Genomic DNA, 18,544 nt, shown 5'->3' on the forward strand with positions numbered 1-18,544 from the left:
TGGGAAATATTAACAAACCAATGGAGAAGAAGGAGCAAGGAGGTTTATATGCAAGTGACACCGCTCGAGCAGCCAGATAGTTTAAGTACAGAGAACCTTTTCTTTAAGTTCCATGCAAAGTTCGTATTTAGAGTTTTCGCTGAACGCGCACCCTAACTTGAACTTGTGAGTGCAATTCGCCACCTGATCGCCAACACTAGCGAACCAGCCGAGATTCCAGAGTTAGGGATGCAAAGCTTATCGATATTTATCGAGGATTGCTATCGAGGACTCAGTTTCTGGCACTATCGCTTACCGCTTATTTCTACTGCTATTTTCAATTCGGTTTTATTCAAAATTAGTTGCATACTGCATTTTTCGCTTCTCTAACCATCGAAATGTCCGAGCCAAAGCGTCGTAAAGTTGATTTGGAAAATCGAGCTTTTCAATTGCATTGGACTGAAGAATATTTCTTCATCCTTCCTGATAACAAAAATGCCAAACCAACGTGCTTAATTTGTAATGAAACTGTGGCGGTTAACAAGGCCGCTAATTTGAAGCGACATTACGATACAAAACATGCTTTTAAGTATGACAAAGAGTACCCAAAAGGATATCTACGTAATGAAAAAATAACATCGCTTCAAAAGTCACGTGAACAATCAAATTTAATAATGAAACGTGCTCTGACTGAGCAAGAAAAATGCGCTGAAACTTTTTTACGAATTTCTTGGATTATGGCGAAAAATATGATTCCTTATTCTCACTCAGAAATAATTAAATTATGCTTACTTGAAACCGCAAATACGCTTTTTGAAAGTAAGAAAGAAGTATCCGAAACTTTCAAGAAAATTCCTTTATCGCGCAACACAGCAACTAGAAAAATTGAGTCTTGCTCAAGATCAGTTCAAGAAAACATTTTGCATAATCTACAGAAAGCAAAATTCTTTTCACTTGCAATTGATGAGTCAATTAATATTTCTGATATTTCGCAAATGGCAGTTTATGTTCGATATCTTTGGAACAGTAAAGTTAAAGAAGAATTTTTAACATTATTGCCACTTTACGATCGCACAACCGGTGAAATACTATTCAAAAATTTTCATAAGTTCATGGAGTCTAACAATCTTTCGTTTGATAACATTCTTTCGATAGCAACTGATGGTGCGCCGGCTATGATTGGTAGGTCTATCAATGGTTTTATTACACTCATGAAAAATCTAAATTCCAAGATTATTGCTTTGCATTGCATAATTCATCAAACTGTCCTTTGCGCATAGCTTTCTGGTGATCTTAAGAATATCATGACAGCAATTATGAAAATAGTTAATTACCTGCGCTCGCATTCGGCTCTACAACACCGTTTACTAAAAGCATTTCTGCAAGAATGTGAAAGCGAGTACATAGATCTACTTATTCACAATGATGTTCGCTGGCTAAGTAAAGGCAATGTATTGAACAGATTAATATGCTTACTGCCAGAAATTCGCAGTTTTCTTGAGTCCAGAAATACTAAGATTGCTAATGAGTACTTCCAATTCTTGAGTGACGTAAAGAACGTTGGAAAAATTTGTTTTTTGAATGATGTGTTTTTCCATTTTAATGAACTAAACAAACATTTGCAAGGAATAAGGTTCTCTGCGATATGTGGGAAATAATAAAATCATTCCAGCGGAAATTGCAGTTGTTCGAAAATGATTTAAATTCAAAGGAATTTCTTCATTTTGCTTCATTAAAAGCTCATATTGAAAGCAATCCTAATGAAGACATTGGCATGGACATCTTTGTCGAATTTTTACAAAAAGTGCAGATCAAATTTTCTTCGCGATTTTCAGAATTTAGTCAAATCTCTGATTTACTCACTGCTTTAAAGACTCCGTTTTCTATGGAACCCAATGGTAACTGGGTTACACAAGCTATGCATCTTTTCAGTGGTATTGACAAAGCTAAACTTCAGCTGGAAACTATCGAATTACAAGAAAGCAGTGTATTAAAAGAAAGTTATCAAGTAACACATATAACCAAGTTTTGGATTGACATTTTGCCCGGTGAAACTTATCCTAATCTACGAAAGATAAGTTCTTTTGTATTGACAATGTTTGGATCAACTTATGTTTGCGAAGCTGCATTCTCAAAAATGAATTACGTGAAAAACAAGTTTCGAAACCGTCTAACTGATCGTCATCTTGAGGATTGTTTGGTTGCTGCTACTACTAGCTACAACCCTGAGTTTACCAAGTTGGCTAAAGATAGCAAATCGCATTTCTCACATTAATTCTTATTTGGAAAAATATATAAATATATATAATCATATTAAAACACATAAACATAAAAATTATATAATTATGTGATTGAACTAGCAATGATTATTATTTGAAAGTTAACAGTTCAAAAGTTTTCAAAAATAGAATGAATAGGACTAGAGAAAAGCAGTTAAAATTAAATTAAAAACATAAAAAAAATTAAAAACATAAAAAAAATTAAAAACAAAACAGCAAAAAAAAAACAAAAAAAATTTTTAAAAACAAAAATGGGGATTATCATTGCCACACCTCCACGTGGTATTCCCTGGGTAACGCAAAGACGGCAATAATTTGATATTAGTCTGGCCCGCGGTCAATAGTCAAAATTTAAAATGTGGCCCTTCAAACTAATTAATTGGGCACCCGTGCTATAAGTGATCGACGTGCTAGATTAACCTCTGAAATACAAAAAAAAATTAATTTACTTAAAATGTAATCACAAATATATTCAATAAAATTTTGAATATACATTTAATATAAATTTGTCTTCTATTTTTATAATATTTATAGCCACATTTTTATTTAATTATATTTTATTTTTATTTAATTATAAAACTTAGTTCAAAAATATAACAAAGAATCAGTTAAAAAAATAGAAAACGACTTATAAAACTATTGATATTTATTGATAATATCGACAAGGATCTTGAAAACTATCAATAGTATCGACAAACAAATTTTTTTTGATAGTTTGCATCCCTATTCCAGAGCTTGGGTCCGAGTCGAGTTAACATCGCTCTCAATAAATAGTAAGTCCCCTCAATAATTACTCGTTACTTCCCAAATAATTCTTAGACCTCAAATTGAGATACTTATAAATGTGTTTCCTTTTCTTTTCTGATTTTAATAAGTCAGCATCTCCCTCTATCCCTCTTACTTCCTTCAAAATCATAGTGGATTTCCTGCACTAGCAGAGAGATCCGTGGTTTTCCTCCTCTCCCTCGAAAATCATAGTGGATTTCCTGCATTAGCAAAGAGATCCGTGGTTTTCTTCCTCTCATTCGAAAAGTACAGTGGATTTCCTGCACTAGCAGAGATATCCGTGGTTTTCTTCCTTTCATTTGAAAAGCACAGTGGATTTTCTGCACTAGCAGAGAAATCCGTGGTTTTCTTCCTCTCATTTGAAAAACAGTAAATTTCCTGCACCAGCAGAGAGATTTGTGGTTTTCCTCCGCTTCCTCGAAAATCATAGTGGATTTCCTGCACTAGCAAAGAGATCCGTGGTTTTCCTCACCTCCTTTTAGAATCATAGTGGATTTCCCGCACTAGCGGAGAGATCCATGGTTTTCTTTCTCTCTCATCCTTCCTTTTCCCTTTTTTTATTTTATTATTTTTTTTACATTTTATTTTCCCTCACCCTTTCTCTTCTCTCGGGAATCTAAGAATTATTTGGGTACTCGGATAGTCCAAATTCGGTTATTTTTAAAATGTTCACATTCGTAGTGGACATTCCTAAAAACCGGAAGTCGCGAACTGCCATAAAGCACACCCGAAACCAACGGAATCGCCGGTTGAGACGAGAAGTGGCACGAGTCACACCAGGGGCTCTCACAGCTGATCTCACCCGAGTTCGTAGGACTTGGGGAAGAGACCCGGCGTATCCTTTCTCCCCCCTTCGAACTCCCTGACTCTCCCAGGTCCCCCTCTCCCCTCCTCATAAACTTTCACAATTCCCCTCCGAACTTCCCCGCATCTTTTGAGATCGAAACAATCGATCTCGTAGATGATACAAAAGAGGAAGTAACCCATTCCGTAGAATCCTTACCAGCTCCCTCCTCACCACTATTCCCTCACACGCAACCATGCGAATGTGAGAACCATAGTATCCCCCCAGAGATTCCCCCTTATTTCCATGACACCTCCTTTCTAAAAAACAATCAAGGAACAAGACCATTTTCCGACGAGAATGATCTTGTCGAATGGATTGTAAATAGCTTCCCCGCTTTTGATCTTCCTCTCCCCGAAAGCACTATCTGTTTGGCGCTGACAGTTTTTACGATAAGGAATACCTCAGACGCCTAGCAGAACTGTGTCCTCCTGGCACCCTTATTTCTTTTGTTATCCCGAATTGCCCAGCCCCTCTGGGATGTCCTGTAGAATTTCTTAAACATTTCCTCCCTCTTCTTTCTTCTGAACCTTGCGATTCCCCATGACCTCTCTCACACACCTACTTACACGTATAGTATTAATTATTATTAAGCTCTTATTGTAATATCCAATCGGAATATTAACACCTTGTTACATTTACTCTCTCCCTCGTTATCTCGATTGAAGACCTCCGTACTCATGTATCACCCGCGAAACACACACACACAAACTCACACGCACCTTTATGTACGTTTTGCGTAGAATTAAGATCTGTAAATTTAATATTTCTTATGTATAAAATTTTTTTTCTTCCTTCTTGGTAAGATAAAAATAAATTTAATCTTTAATTATGAATTTAGCTCTATATAATTAATTAAATAAAAAAATCTCACTCTCATTCCTTTCCCAAACCAGAAGTCGCACAAGGTCCCATCCCGAGCAAAAGAGGAATTTAGAGGTTGGTTGATCGCCCAGTTCTCCAGGCTAAGGCTAATACCAGAAGGTACCTTTACCATCGGCCCAGGCCCTGTGGAACATAAAGCCTTAACTCGCGTCTCCCCACATACCATCATGTCCCCTGGTATGTCTCCGGGTCCCGATATCCTTTAGCCGTCCCTGCCCGCGTCTTATTAAGACGATATCCCCGCTCCACCATCCAATTCCGAGAAATCCCGTAACCTTTACCACACTCACACACACACATACACTCACCCAATTATGTGTATTTAAATAGAACAATTTATATTTTTAAATGTATAAAAATCTTTTGTTTCGTGACCATGTAAATAATTTGATAATAAAAATAATAATAAATGTATTGTCTATCTATCAATCTGCACTTATTTAGTTAAATCAAAATAAATTAAATAAATCCCCTCTCGTTCCTTTCCCGACACCAATAATCGCACAAGGTCCCATCTTATGCAAAAAAGATTAAATTCTCTTGCTAAAAAGGCACTACCGAGTGAACGGGCTGTACATAAAGTAAAAGTGACCCTTCTGTCATTGACTTATTTCGGTCAGTAGTATATTAGCAGGTATGGTCCGTCAAAACAAATCCTCACCACCGGCCCCTCTGGCGCCGTGGGCGTGGCTTGTCTTTCCCCCACCACTGCACCAGCGTCTGGTTTTTCCGCTGCGACTGCGAGTGTTGAGGGAAAAAAATGGCGACTGGCCCGAAAAATGGGGGAGGAGGGGGATGAGAATTTTTTATTTTTCTGATTTTCTTTGGATTTGAACCCGGAACCTTCACGTTTCCAAGCAGGATCCTAGTATGCTGAGCTAAACGAGATCTTACTAGCCTAAGGATTAGATGAGACATTTATGCTAAAGATGCGTAGAGTACGGTATGTGGGGTGGGTATTAGCTCTTAGCTGAGGATGGGCTGAGAATGGGTTAAAGATGCAGTTGCACAAACTACGCTCTTGGCAAGGATAGCTCGTCGAATCAGAAGGTCGAGTATACGTTTGGCAAGGATAGCTCGTCGAAAAATGACCGATATTGGACGGGGTGGGGTAAAAAACAGTTTGACCAAGAAAAGCGTCATACGGTCGAACAGGGATCAGCTACCGGTGGCAGATAGTGGATGACAATACTGGGTAATAAAAAAACAGGCAAATACTTGTTCAGGCGAGCATACTAACTCGTGTCGCGATAAAAAATAATACGTCATCGTAGATTAAAAAGAATGCTTCTTGTTGAAAAGATGGCAAATAAAAATTTTATTTAAAAATAACGCGCGGCTTAATGAAGGTGAACAGGAACATGCACGTTGAGGAAATTTCTGAAAAGAGAAAGTGAAAGAAAATCGAACAATGGTTTTAAAAATACAAATATGATTTATATTTAAAACATTTTTACAGAACAAAATTATTCACAAACAATTCAAGAAAATATTCGTCGAATAATGATTAAAATTTACGTTTTGCTATGATTGTATGTACAATTTGTTCGAAATAAAGTGAAATTATTTTTAAAAATGTTATCTCAAAGTATACATCGAGAAATGTTAAATTTTTTAGCTGGGTGCGTACATTACGTTCTATTTCCTTACTGTTACCTCTCGTGAGTTTCATGATACTGCTATTGATGCTACCGCTGACAGGAAGATTTAACTGTATTTCGTTAATTAAATATCGAGCACATTTGTTGACATTAATTGAAATAAAATTTAGGCGATTTAAATTAGCGTTCACACAATCAACTATATTTTCTAGACCTTGAAAAGTCGTTCTCTGCATGACTATCGCAATGTTGTAAATTTTGCATTTCTTGGCTCTCGGTCCGTTTGCGCTCGCATCCTCCGCAGTTTCGGAAGAAAGATCTTCTTGCTTGTTTTCACGATACGCTATTAGTATGGCTCTAGCACCATATGCGATAGTGAAATTTATAATTATTTTGTTAAAGATAATCGAGCTCAAATTAATTTTATTACCGCTTAAGTAGGTTAACATCGTTTCCATGTTTTCTTGAAATTTTTGCCACGATTCCATGTCGAAGCAAATCCCTGCAGCACCGTGAGATGTTAATTTAACAACAGGCAGAAAATCCGGTTCGACTCCTGTCATCCGGTTGTCTTCCGTCATAAGAGCCACTTGAATTTTCTTCGTGTAGGATGAATTCAATCCATATGTTGTTGACAACAACATGCGCGGTTATTGCTCAATTTTCTTATGATTGTTCAGGGTAGTTGCTGGCGCGTAGAAAATCAAAAATTTAATAAACGAAGACGCGGTAAAATCGAAAAATCGAGAACTTTTTACTAACAAGCTTTTTTACTAACAATCTTTTTACTAACAAACTTGAAAGTTCGGATGATGAAAGACGAGTGAGCGAAGATTTTCAAGAAAATTTATAAGAAGAAAGATAAAATAGAAAAATGGTAGGGAGAAAATGCATGCGCAGAATAATAAAAATTATGAGAAAGGGGAATTTTTTAAGCAATATAAATGATATAATTTTTAATGTGGAAGGGGAATTTTTTAAACAATAAAGTGATAGGGAAAAAATGCATACGTAGAATAATAAAAATTATGTGGAAGGGGAATTTTTTTAAATAATATAAATGATATAATTTTTAATGCGGAAGGGGAATTTTTTTAAACAATATAAATGATATAATTTTTAAATCTGACTACAGAGAAAATATAAAATTCCTATTGCTATCGAGAAAAGATATCTGTAAATTCCTCATCTTGATTTCCATAAACTTTTTGTGGCTAAGTAAATATCGCCCTAAATTAAATCTTTTCTGCATCTAAGTAAATATTACTCTATAAGTAGTATAGTGGGCACTATGGCCCGTCAAAACAAACCCCCACCACCGACCCGTTTGGCGCCGTGTCTTATCTTATCTTTCCCCCACCACCGGCGTCTGGTTTTTTCCGAGTGTGGGTGTAGGGGGAGAGGGTGTTGGGGAAAAAAAATGGCGACTGGCCCCGAAAGGTGGGGATGAGAATTTTTTTATTTTTTTTTATTTTTTCTGATTTCCTCTGGATTTGAACCTGGGGCCTTTGTGTTTCCGAGCAGGGTCCTAGTATGTTGAGCTAAACGAGATCTTACTAGTCTAAAGGTGCCTTTTCATACGCAGCATGCAGCAGCAGCAAATCTGTCATGTGATTAAAAGTCACTAGAGCATATTTGCTGCTCATGAAAAGGAATAGCTGCAGCAACAGCACTGACTGGCAAGATGTCATACAATCAAAAATTATATCAGTGGCATAAAGAATGTGAGAAAACCATTCAAGAATATAATATTGAAACTTTGCGAAGACAAAAAGTTGCAATTGCAGCAGCAGCTAGTGCAATTGTAATTTGGGCTAATAAAATTTCGAAAAAGAAGCGGCAATATAAAAAAAAAAACGGATTTGGGTGACTGAATTGTTTCAACAACGTCGCCGTAATGGATTTTATTATACAACTTTACCTATATTAAAGTTGGAAGACTTGCGTTTTCGAAATTATTTTCGAATGGATACTACTCAATTTGAAGAATTATTGCAATTAGTAGGTCCAAAAATTACTCGACAGCATGTCATTCGTGAACCAATAAAAGCGGAACAACGATTATCAATATGTTTGAGGTTGAATTTTATAAAAAATAAAATTAAATCTTAACTCATATTTCTAAACATTTATGTATTACATCTAAACATTTTATGTTTTATTATAGATATTTAGCGAGTAGAGATAGTATGACATCGATGTCGTATCATTATCTTGTCAGTTTGACAGCAGTATCCCAAATTATTGCCGAAACATGTCAAATCTTATGGGAAGTATTATCATCACTTGTATTGGTGCCATGTAATGAAGCAAACTGAAGAGCAATTGCCCATGATTTCAATGAAAAATGGCATTTTCCACATTGCATTGGAGCTTTAGATGGAAAGCATGTTGTCATACAGGTATGAAGTATGATGATGCCATGCAAGTACACTGCCTATATTGCTTTAGGACTTTACTAAAATATTTTTTGTTTATATTGTCTAGAGTCTTGAACATTCCGGTTCAATGTATTATAATTATAAAAAAACTCACAGCATTGTGTTATAGCAATGTGTGATGCTAATTATCTCTTTACTTTGGTTGATATTGGAGCTTTTGGACGTCAAAGCGATGGTGGTATTTTCAAGCATTCTCGAATGGGTCAATTATTTGCACAAGGAAAAATGCATATTCCACCTCCGGATGAAATTTATGAAGGAAGTACTAATTATCCGTACGTAATAGTTGGAGATGAAGCCTTTCCATTAAGTTCGTATTTAATGCGACCATATCCTGGTCGAGAAGGATTATCACCGGAAAAGAAAGTCTTCAATTATCGACTATCTCGTGCAAGAAGAATGATCGAGAATACATTTGGCATATTGGCGGCTCAATGGCGAATTTATAGAAAATGTACAATTGCTAAAGTAGATACTACTGAAAAAATGGTAAAAGCAACAGTAGTGTTACATAATTGGCTTCGCAAACAAGATCTAACAAGAGAAATATTTATAACTCCAGACATGGTTGATAGAGAAAGAAATAATGGCTCAATTATACCTGGTACATGGAGAAGTATGATTGAAAGTAATAATACAGCGTTACAAAATATTGCTACTTGTTGTACTCATACATATTCAAGGGAAGCTGCAAAAATTCGAAACAAATTTACTGAATATTTTAATGAAGAAGAGGCCATTCCATGGCAATTTGTACAAATTTATCAGTAAGATTTCCCGAGCAGGGGCCTAGTATGCTGAGCTCAACGAGATCTTACTAGCGCGTAGGGTGATATATGGATCCAGTTTAGCAGGCTAGACTTAATTAGAGGTGGAAAAGGCTCGTATAATAAACAAAATTAAAGCAAATCATATAAGTAGCCAACGAAACGAGCCAATAAATAAGAATGTAAAAAATATTTTTTATTATAGTTTAACAAAAAAATCGATTAAGTTACCATTCATAAAAAGGTTCACAGAGTCAACGGTAGTGGATAAGATGGGGTGGGTAAGGGTTGGGGTCGACTGGCAGGGCTACATTCTTTATCGGAATACGGATAAAGACTTAAAGATTAAATATAAAGTTAATGTTAAAAATACAGAAGATAGTTTCAAGTATTAAAAATAAAATGAACCTCTTCGCTGGTTGTTGACCAAAATGAAATATCTGGCAAGGCATTGTCTGAGATGCCAAGTTATGCGACTAATTGAGCATGCTACGAAATCTAATCGGCGGCGAAATTAAAATGGCAGCAGTGTCAAGAAGATTAAAATCTTTCAAACTTACATTATCGGTTTAAACAGGTCCTTTCAACCGATATTTCAAATGTGTATTGCTAAGAGGTCATGAAATCGCCAAATGTCAAAATAGAGAGCGTGAGTGTAATTTATTGAATTACCAATTTTTAATTTCAGATAATTATGATTACACGCAAAGGTTTTTATGATGTCAAAATAACGACGTCTACATTCGGTTCGGTCGGTTTCTGTAGGTTAATTAATTCGCATTTTTCTTTCTGTTTCCTTTAATGTGATCAGAATTCATATTTAGGCTGTTATGGTAGTTTTTTGCAAAGGTGATCCAGAATTTTACATATTGTGGTGCCCATCAAAGTGGATTATGTGTATTCGTTGTAAAATGTGTTCGTTTAAACAAGACCGCATGTCTAGCAGAGTCTAGTTAATATTATTTTTATGATAGTTCTATATAGTCTGACGTTCCTAACTGTCTTTTTGTCGTCCCGACATCTGTGAGCGTGCACAATCTATCGGTTAATGCCATTCATTTAATAGATAGACATGTAGAAAATATCGCGTAGGGGCAAAATTATTTTTTGTTCCTTTTTTTTGACTTTTATGAAGTCATTCAATTGGTTTTTAATGCAACGATACCGGGAGACCAAAACTAGCGTCCAGTCCTCTTATCATAGCAAACTTTCTCATAATATAAAGAATGTCTTATAATGATGGTATGAAGCCAAAGGTATGTTAATGGTTTAGTAATTAAGGTGATTATTGGTAATCTGTTGATGATTTGGTGATAATATATAGCTTGTGCAAATTTCTTGTTGAGACTAAAAATATTGTTTAATCTGCGTTTTGTTATTCTGGTGGAAAATGTAGATCAATATCAAATAGGACCGTTTAGAGTGCAGAATGTTAATGGAGCTAATTCCTATAAATTTTTTTTGTGAACTTGCGGATGTGATAGGATAAAGTCTATGCTACAATTTATAATTGTTGCCTATTATGACAAGATCGGAGGTTATTTGAAAAAACTGAAAGTAGGTCTACCGATACATGGTCTTTCGGTTGTTTGCAAAATAGGACCAAAATAAAAAGTCTAACTAATTTATGGTTATCAATAATTACTTATAAGAAAAATGTGAATTGACAATGTATTCGAAGACAGTCTTATAGCAAAACGATTATCACTACCTTTTCCAATGTACATTTTAGTGCTAATCGTATATAATTGTTGAATTCCGTCAAAACATAGTGTTCATTTTGTCAGCGGAAGTGCATAGAAAGTAATGTGTCGTCTAGCATACCGTACAAATAAAAGAATCATTAATCGCAATTTAAATCCTAGAGATTACTAATGAATTTGGCCAAGTCGTGGCTGCCTAATACTATATCTCAAGGAGAAAAATCGGGAGAAAGATGTGGAAAACCCATAGGTCCCTAAATAAAAATTGTTTGTACGTTATGTATATATTTAAAATGAAAACTTGGGGTAGAAGTTAATAGCAATTTTATCCTAGAACATAGGACCTATAATGGGTCAGTTTGTATGAGGAATCTTGTGGGGTGGATGACTTTAAGAAATGGCCAATCGGGAAATGATTTGATCAACGGAAGAGGTATTAAAATGCAAGGACTCTCAGGAGGGACCATTGTAAATATATAAACAACGTTAAACCAAATGCAAAATCTATTATTTTCGGTTATCTTGGAGTGTGTGTTCGCCTAAAAAAAATAGAAGTTCATAATCAAAGACGTGTTGATTTACAAATGTCCGGCGTCTAAAAGGTGCTAGCATGTTTTAAATTGGTTATGAAATAAGAGACCAATATTATATAGGAGAAGTAAAAATTGTATGGGAAGAAGGAGCTTTAAGGGGTCGGCAAAGAGAATATTTTCCATTGAATGCATCATTGGTAGGAGTCGCGCAATAGCGAGTATAAGGCAGGTGGGAGAGAGATTGTCCGGCTATGACAATGAAAAGGTGACGTGCGTGAAATTCTGTTTGTTGATGACGTGGCGTTTTTCAATGGCACAGAAAGAAAAATCAACCCATATTTAGTGTAAGAACAATTATGGAGGGGTGTCGGGTTTTTTCTATTGTGTTTCTATCTTTCAATTTTAACTAATTTTAATAGTGTAACTAGCTCGGTGTATTTTTTAACATGCTAGACTTTATAGATTTTAATATTTACTTTAATAAGGGTATGGAGTAAAGAAGGACTGAATAGTTGCCAAGATCTGAAACGTTTGCAAGATTTATATCGACTAACTGTAACTAGAAGGGTTAATTGAATTGAGTGTAACTATAAATACATAAAAAGTTTTTACATCCTTATTTATTTGGCTCGTTTAAGTGGCCCTACTATATAGATTGTTATTCATTTCCATTTAAGCTCAACATGTGCATAATAGTCCGGTATGCGGGGGGTTCGGTAACGTTTTGCCAGTTCGCTGCCGTCGAATCAATTGCCTAATATTGAGGGGTGGGTGAAAACGTTTGACCAAGAAAAGCGTCATACGGTCCCGAACGTCGACCGAGGCGGGGGTCTTCCACGTCTGGCGCGAGAAAAATAATACATCACGTTAATAATAGCAAGAATGATTTATTAGTTAAAGATTCAAATAAAAAATATTTATAATCAAAATAACGCACTGACTTAAATGAAGGGTTTGGCCCTGAACCTGGCATGGTTGAAGAAATTGCGGTTTGACAGAAGGTCTCATGCAACATAAAGATCAAACATAATTGTAAAAGTACAACTCTGGTTTATATTTAAAATGTTTTTTTTACAAGAACAAAATAGCACAATTCAAGAAAAATATTCGTCACATAATTAATTAAAATTTACGTTTGTTAGATTTGCTGTATAATTTGGGGGGGTCGAAATACAGTGAAAATATGTCTCAAATGTTATCGTGGCCAAAGATATACAAGGTCGAGAAAGTTTAAATACTTTCAGCTGTATGACAGTACCTTACAGTTCTATTTCCTTACATGTTTGGAGGCACAGGGGGGGAGAAGAAAAAAAGTCTGATCGGGGAATTTCACGAATAAGGCTAGGGGTTGTGATGTGGGTGCGGCGCGTGGGACGGAAAAGGGAGATTTAAACTGGCTTATCGTTAAATTAAGTAATACAAAAAGCAAGCATCGTTTTGACATTAAATAAAGGAATCAAAGTTTAGAAAAAGGACGATTTAATTAGGGTTGCCCACCACACACAATCAACTCATATTTTCTAGACCAACTTGGAAAATTCTGTTCTGCAAAATGCATTCCTTCTCAGTTTGGGTAAGGATTTTGCAGTTTCTTGCTACTCTGGGTCCGTTTGCAGGCTCGCATCCTCCGACATTTTCGGAAAAAGATCTATGCAATCGTTTTAACGATACTCTTTAGTGATGGCTCTGCACCATGAGGTCGGTAGTGAACATTTAAATATCTGATTTTACAAATAATCGCGCTCAAATAAATTTTATCAGACCAAAATGCGTAATTAGGAAAAAAGGTATACATCGTATAACAATGCCTTCAGTTCTTGAATTTTGCCAACGATTCCAAGTGAAATCGAACAAATAAACCCTGCAAAGCACGTGAGATGTTAATGTAACAACAAGTGGAGACAAATACCGGTTACGAACTCCTTCATCTCGATGGAGTTGTCATTCCCGTCTAATACCACACTGATTAATTCTTCCGTGTAGGAGGAATCATCCATAGTTTATTGACACAAATGCGCGTATATAAATAAATGCTTCGATTTTCTTATGAGTGTTCATGGTAGTTCAGAGAGCAATCAAATTAACGAACAAAAAAATCAAAAATTTAATAAACAAAGCGGACCGCGGAATGCAAAATCGAAACCCATCTGAAATAACCTTTTACTAAAACGGACATTTTTTAACTAACGATGCTTATTGGTGAGGAACGGAACAAACTTGAAAATGATTCTGATGAATGCAAAAGAACGTAGTGAACGGAACATTTTCAAATAAAATTAAAATGAATATAAGACGTGAAATAAAAATAGACGACGTGGTAAGACAGATAAAAATGAGCATAAGCTCAGCCAATTGACAAAGAATTATAAAAGCACAGAGGGTACCATTTTTATAACAGAACACATATAAAATAATATAATTTTATAATGATGGAAGGGTAAATTTTTTAAACAAGTAAAAAGTATAAAAGGGAGAAAATAGCACTACGTCGATCAAAATAAACAAAAATAAATAGTGAGGAAGAGGGACTTTATTTAAAAACATATCAATAATCTCTAAATAAATTTTGGGCAAAATGAGCAAATGGAAAGTAGGGGAAATGTAATGTTGTTAAAGAACATATAAAAGGATATAGAATTATTAATCGGACTACAAAAGAACCAGATAAAAATTCCCAATATCGCGTATCAGAGAAAAAATAAAAAGTCTAGTAATAATCCTCAATCTTGATTTCCATAAAAACACAATTTTTGTAGCAACGGAAATATCGGGCCCAAGATTAATATCTTTTCAAATGCACAAATAGAGTACATATTAGCCCGATGGTGAGAAACGTGGAATAGAATATGGTTATTGTGAAGGAAAGTACAGATATATTCTAGACAAGTTGATTTACACGATGAAACGGTGTACAAGTGCGTCTAACTATGAGAAAAAATTAAAATAATAAATGAGAAATAAATAAAATAAAAGAATGTACAAATTCCTTAATCTAGAGATTCTCGGTAACTACTAAGTAAACTATTTAATATAATTACGTTTCAAAAAAAATCAGCCAATGTTCCGGGGAAAGAAGGCATTATTTCACTCCCGTGTGCGTGTGTTATAATAAAACCACTTCACAACAATTAGGTTCAACAAAGGATCAAGAGCAACAATTTCCTCTCAAAGACGTACCGTAAAGCCAGAAGTTCTTCACACTATAATAACGCAACTCTCGGGATAAGTAAAAATGTACTATAGTCTTACAGAGTAATTGAATTTCGGTCTTTCGGGGTACGCGCGTATAACGGCCGCAGATGGAACCAGTAAATTTCCATGAATATTCACACAAGGAGGAGATAGACGGGGCACACAATTTGTACTATAAGTATATAGACGTCAGAGTTTAGTGCTGAAAAAAAATTTATCCCAAACGGCATAATCGATAGGATTAGGCATGTGCGAGTGAAGAGAAGATGTTTCAATATAAATGTTTGGGAAATTCGCGGGGAGGGAGAGTGTCCCAGAGGAAAAATAACAAGCGTTGCTCGCGGTAGGATGAAAGTTCGCTGCCCTAGCACGAATTAGTATTGAATGTTAATTGTGACGAAAGACTTATAGTCGCGGAGCGATTAATATAAGTGAGGGGGGTGATCCGAGTCGCGATACGATGTCCCCGGTAGTGAGAGGAACAGCGCACAAACACTGACGCAAACAGTCAGCCTCGAATAGCGGTCGCCATCATGTTCAATTCAAAGGTTCAAAGAAAATTCATCAGACGTTACTGGGCGACGGGACGAGAGGAAATAATAATAATGAGTTTCTATTTTTTATTACACTTAATAATAAATAAATTAATTAAAACTACCTCAATTATTTATTTATTTAAATCGTTAAATTTTAGGTATCGTACGACCTGTCGCACGCGTCACAAGAAACCGGTTACGTGTACTGGAGAACCGCCCCGTATCACTAAGATTAATGCTAAATAGAAGACGACGAGCGGATTCTTCGTCGGAGCCCAGACCTTCGCGTAAGTTTTAACATCATAAATTATATCGTGTTGTTAGAAAACATAATATTAAACAAGAAATTTTTTAATAAAATGTTATACGTTCCAGGTCGTGCACGTATCGTGTTAACGCCGGAGCTGAAACATCCGGTTATTGATTTAGCCGAAAGTGACAATGACGTGGAAGAAGTGCGGGTTCGCGAAGTAAGTCTGTTCGATGAGGCGGGCATATTTACTCCGCTTGAAAGTAAGTAAGAAAAATACTACAGTGATATATCAACACAAAAGATTTTTTAGTTATGTAAAATACTAATAATATATAACTGATGAATATTAGATGGCGTGGCGAATGAAAACGTGGTCGTAGAGGAGCGAGAACAGGAGAAGGAAATCGACGAGGAAATAAACTTGATTTCGGAAGATGAAGAGGAGGTGAAGGTGGAGAAGGGGGTGGAGGAGGAGAAGGAGGAGGAAGGGGTGAGGGAGGTAGAGGAGAAAAATGAAAAGTTGGAAGAAGAAATAGAGCAAACGGAAGATAAAGAAGAAGAGCCGGAAGATCAAGAAGAACAAACAGCAGATGAAGAAGAAGAAAAAGAAAAAGTGGGAGATGAAAATAACGCTACGTTTTTTGAAGAAAAAGAAGAAGAAAATAGCGGGGCGATGGCTGAGGAAGGTAATAATTGCATATTTTATACTTAATCTTCTCCTACGTTTATGTTGCGGATGAGAGAGAGAGAGAGAGAGAGTGTGTATGTGTGTGAGTGCATGTACGCATGCAGTGTGGAAAAGTGATATTTTTCACTATCAAATTCGGCGCGTCAATTTGCGCTAATCGCCAGGCACCAATCGCGCTGCGCGCGTTTCGCGCGCCAAACGCCTTCGGCTGTCGCCAGCCCGCTTATGCGGGCTGGCCAAACAAAACAGAAAAGGCAAAACAGTTTTGTCCTCCGACACTCGAGAGGATTCCACATCATTACATTGCAAAATTACAAGTTCGGTAATTTTACATTGGAATCTTCTCGAAGGTCGGCAGGATAAAACTGTTTTCCCGCGCGTCCTATTCTCACTCGCTTTGTCGCAGCTCGCACGCACAGACCGAGAGTTTTCTTCGTTACGCTTTTTACAAAGTTCCGTGGTATCGCACTTCTCGCGAATACTTTATTCTTTGTCGATTGCACTTCTTGCAATCCGTGTATTTTTTATCACGCCACCTGTGCGCGACTCTCATCTCTTGTATATAGTGAAAAATACAATGCCGTTTTCATTAACATTGTCTCCTTTTTTTTTGGTGTCGTGCTGTGCTCCTTAGGTAATATCAATATTCACTCGCACACCGGTTCGCACTCCGCGTTGCCGCGAATTCGCACAGTTTAAATTTTTTGTTTATTTTAATTAAATAAAATTTTATTAGGAATTTCTTTCTCTCCTAAAATCGTTCCCGAAGTTTCATATTCACCGGAGTATTAACCCTGGCAGAGTGATACAAATGACCCGGTAAAAGAATATTAAAACGTAAGTGAACTTAGCATAATTATTAATAACAACAATTTTGCATTATTATTAGGTCCTTGAATAAGTTCTCGCTGTTTTTTTGTTAAAAAAAACATTTATTTAAAATATAAGGCTTACAATAACTTTACTCAAAGTATTGTCCGTCGCCCGATCTTGATCAAGCAATGATCTCCAATTCTTCGTCTTCAAACTTTGTCGGTGCTCCAGAACGTTCTTTATCTTCAAGGTCAAAGTCATTATTTTTAAAGCGCCTAAACCAGTCTCTGCATGTCGTATTCGACAGAGCATTGTCACCATATGTTTCAACAAGAATTCTGTGTGCTTCAGCTGCAGATTTCTTTTGAATAAAGCAGTGCAATAAAATTCCCCGCAAAAACACTTTATTTGGCACAAAAGTAGACATTTTCGCAATAGGTAATTAAACACGTGGTTGACACTGTGGTAAACTGTATCTACTAGAATTTGAGGTTACATATAGTACTACTTAGCTGATGCGTTTCCGTACGAAATTCCATGCACAGAGTGCCGCTACGCAATCTTTTAAGAAACAGCGAGAACTTATTCAAGGACCTAATAATAAAAATTTAAACGTAAGAAAGTAATATTTTATTAAATATTTTATTTCGTTAATATAATTTTTTATTTCTCACAGTACAGAGCGGCGGGGGAAGGAACGTCGAAATACAGCAAGAAGAAGATTCTCAAACCTGGAGCGGTGAGGAAACTCCCGCCAATGCCAAAAAGCGACAATTAGCGGCTACAGGACAAGAGAAAGAAGAAGAAGAAGAAGCGGAGGAAGAAGTAGCGAGACAGAATCAAGAGATAGATGATAATTGTAGATATATAATAATACGATCAATTAAAATAATATTAATCAAAATTAATATTGGTCGCTAGTGGTGAAAATAAGCTTAAAAAACTTGACTTCGACGTAACTAGCACATTTTATTTGATTATTTCACGACGTTTCGACCATTTGGTTGTGGTCCTTTTCAAGTGAAATTTCTACAACATAATATTACACAATAGTTTTTAACATACGAAAACTCATTTAAGTGTTAAATTAATAAAATAAATATAAATTTTATAAACATACCCAACTGTTAAGAAACCGGATTCAAATGTTAAAAATGGTTGGACTTTTGTAAATACTATTAAAAATACAAGAGTTAATGACGATGACGTAATGATTTCCTTAGATGTTTGTTCGTTGTTTACAA

General features: G+C 35.9%; 1 protein-coding gene across 1 annotated transcript; it reads left to right on the forward strand.

The window, feature by feature from the left end:
• Nucleotides 1-1,624: 1,624 nt before the first annotated feature.
• On the forward strand, nt 1,625-2,254 carry LOC146720164 (general transcription factor II-I repeat domain-containing protein 2A-like). The gene has a single exon (XM_085488986.1). The coding sequence runs from the start codon at nt 1,625-1,627 to the stop codon at nt 2,252-2,254; it is 630 nt and encodes a 209-aa protein (XP_085345112.1).
• The last annotated feature ends 16,290 nt before the right edge of the window (nt 2,255-18,544 follow it).

This window comes from Nylanderia fulva, unplaced genomic scaffold (assembly GCF_048542155.1).
Source record: "Nylanderia fulva isolate GAGA-0341 unplaced genomic scaffold, ASM4854215v1 Scaffold758, whole genome shotgun sequence".
NCBI classification, from domain to species: domain Eukaryota; kingdom Metazoa; phylum Arthropoda; class Insecta; order Hymenoptera; family Formicidae; genus Nylanderia; species Nylanderia fulva.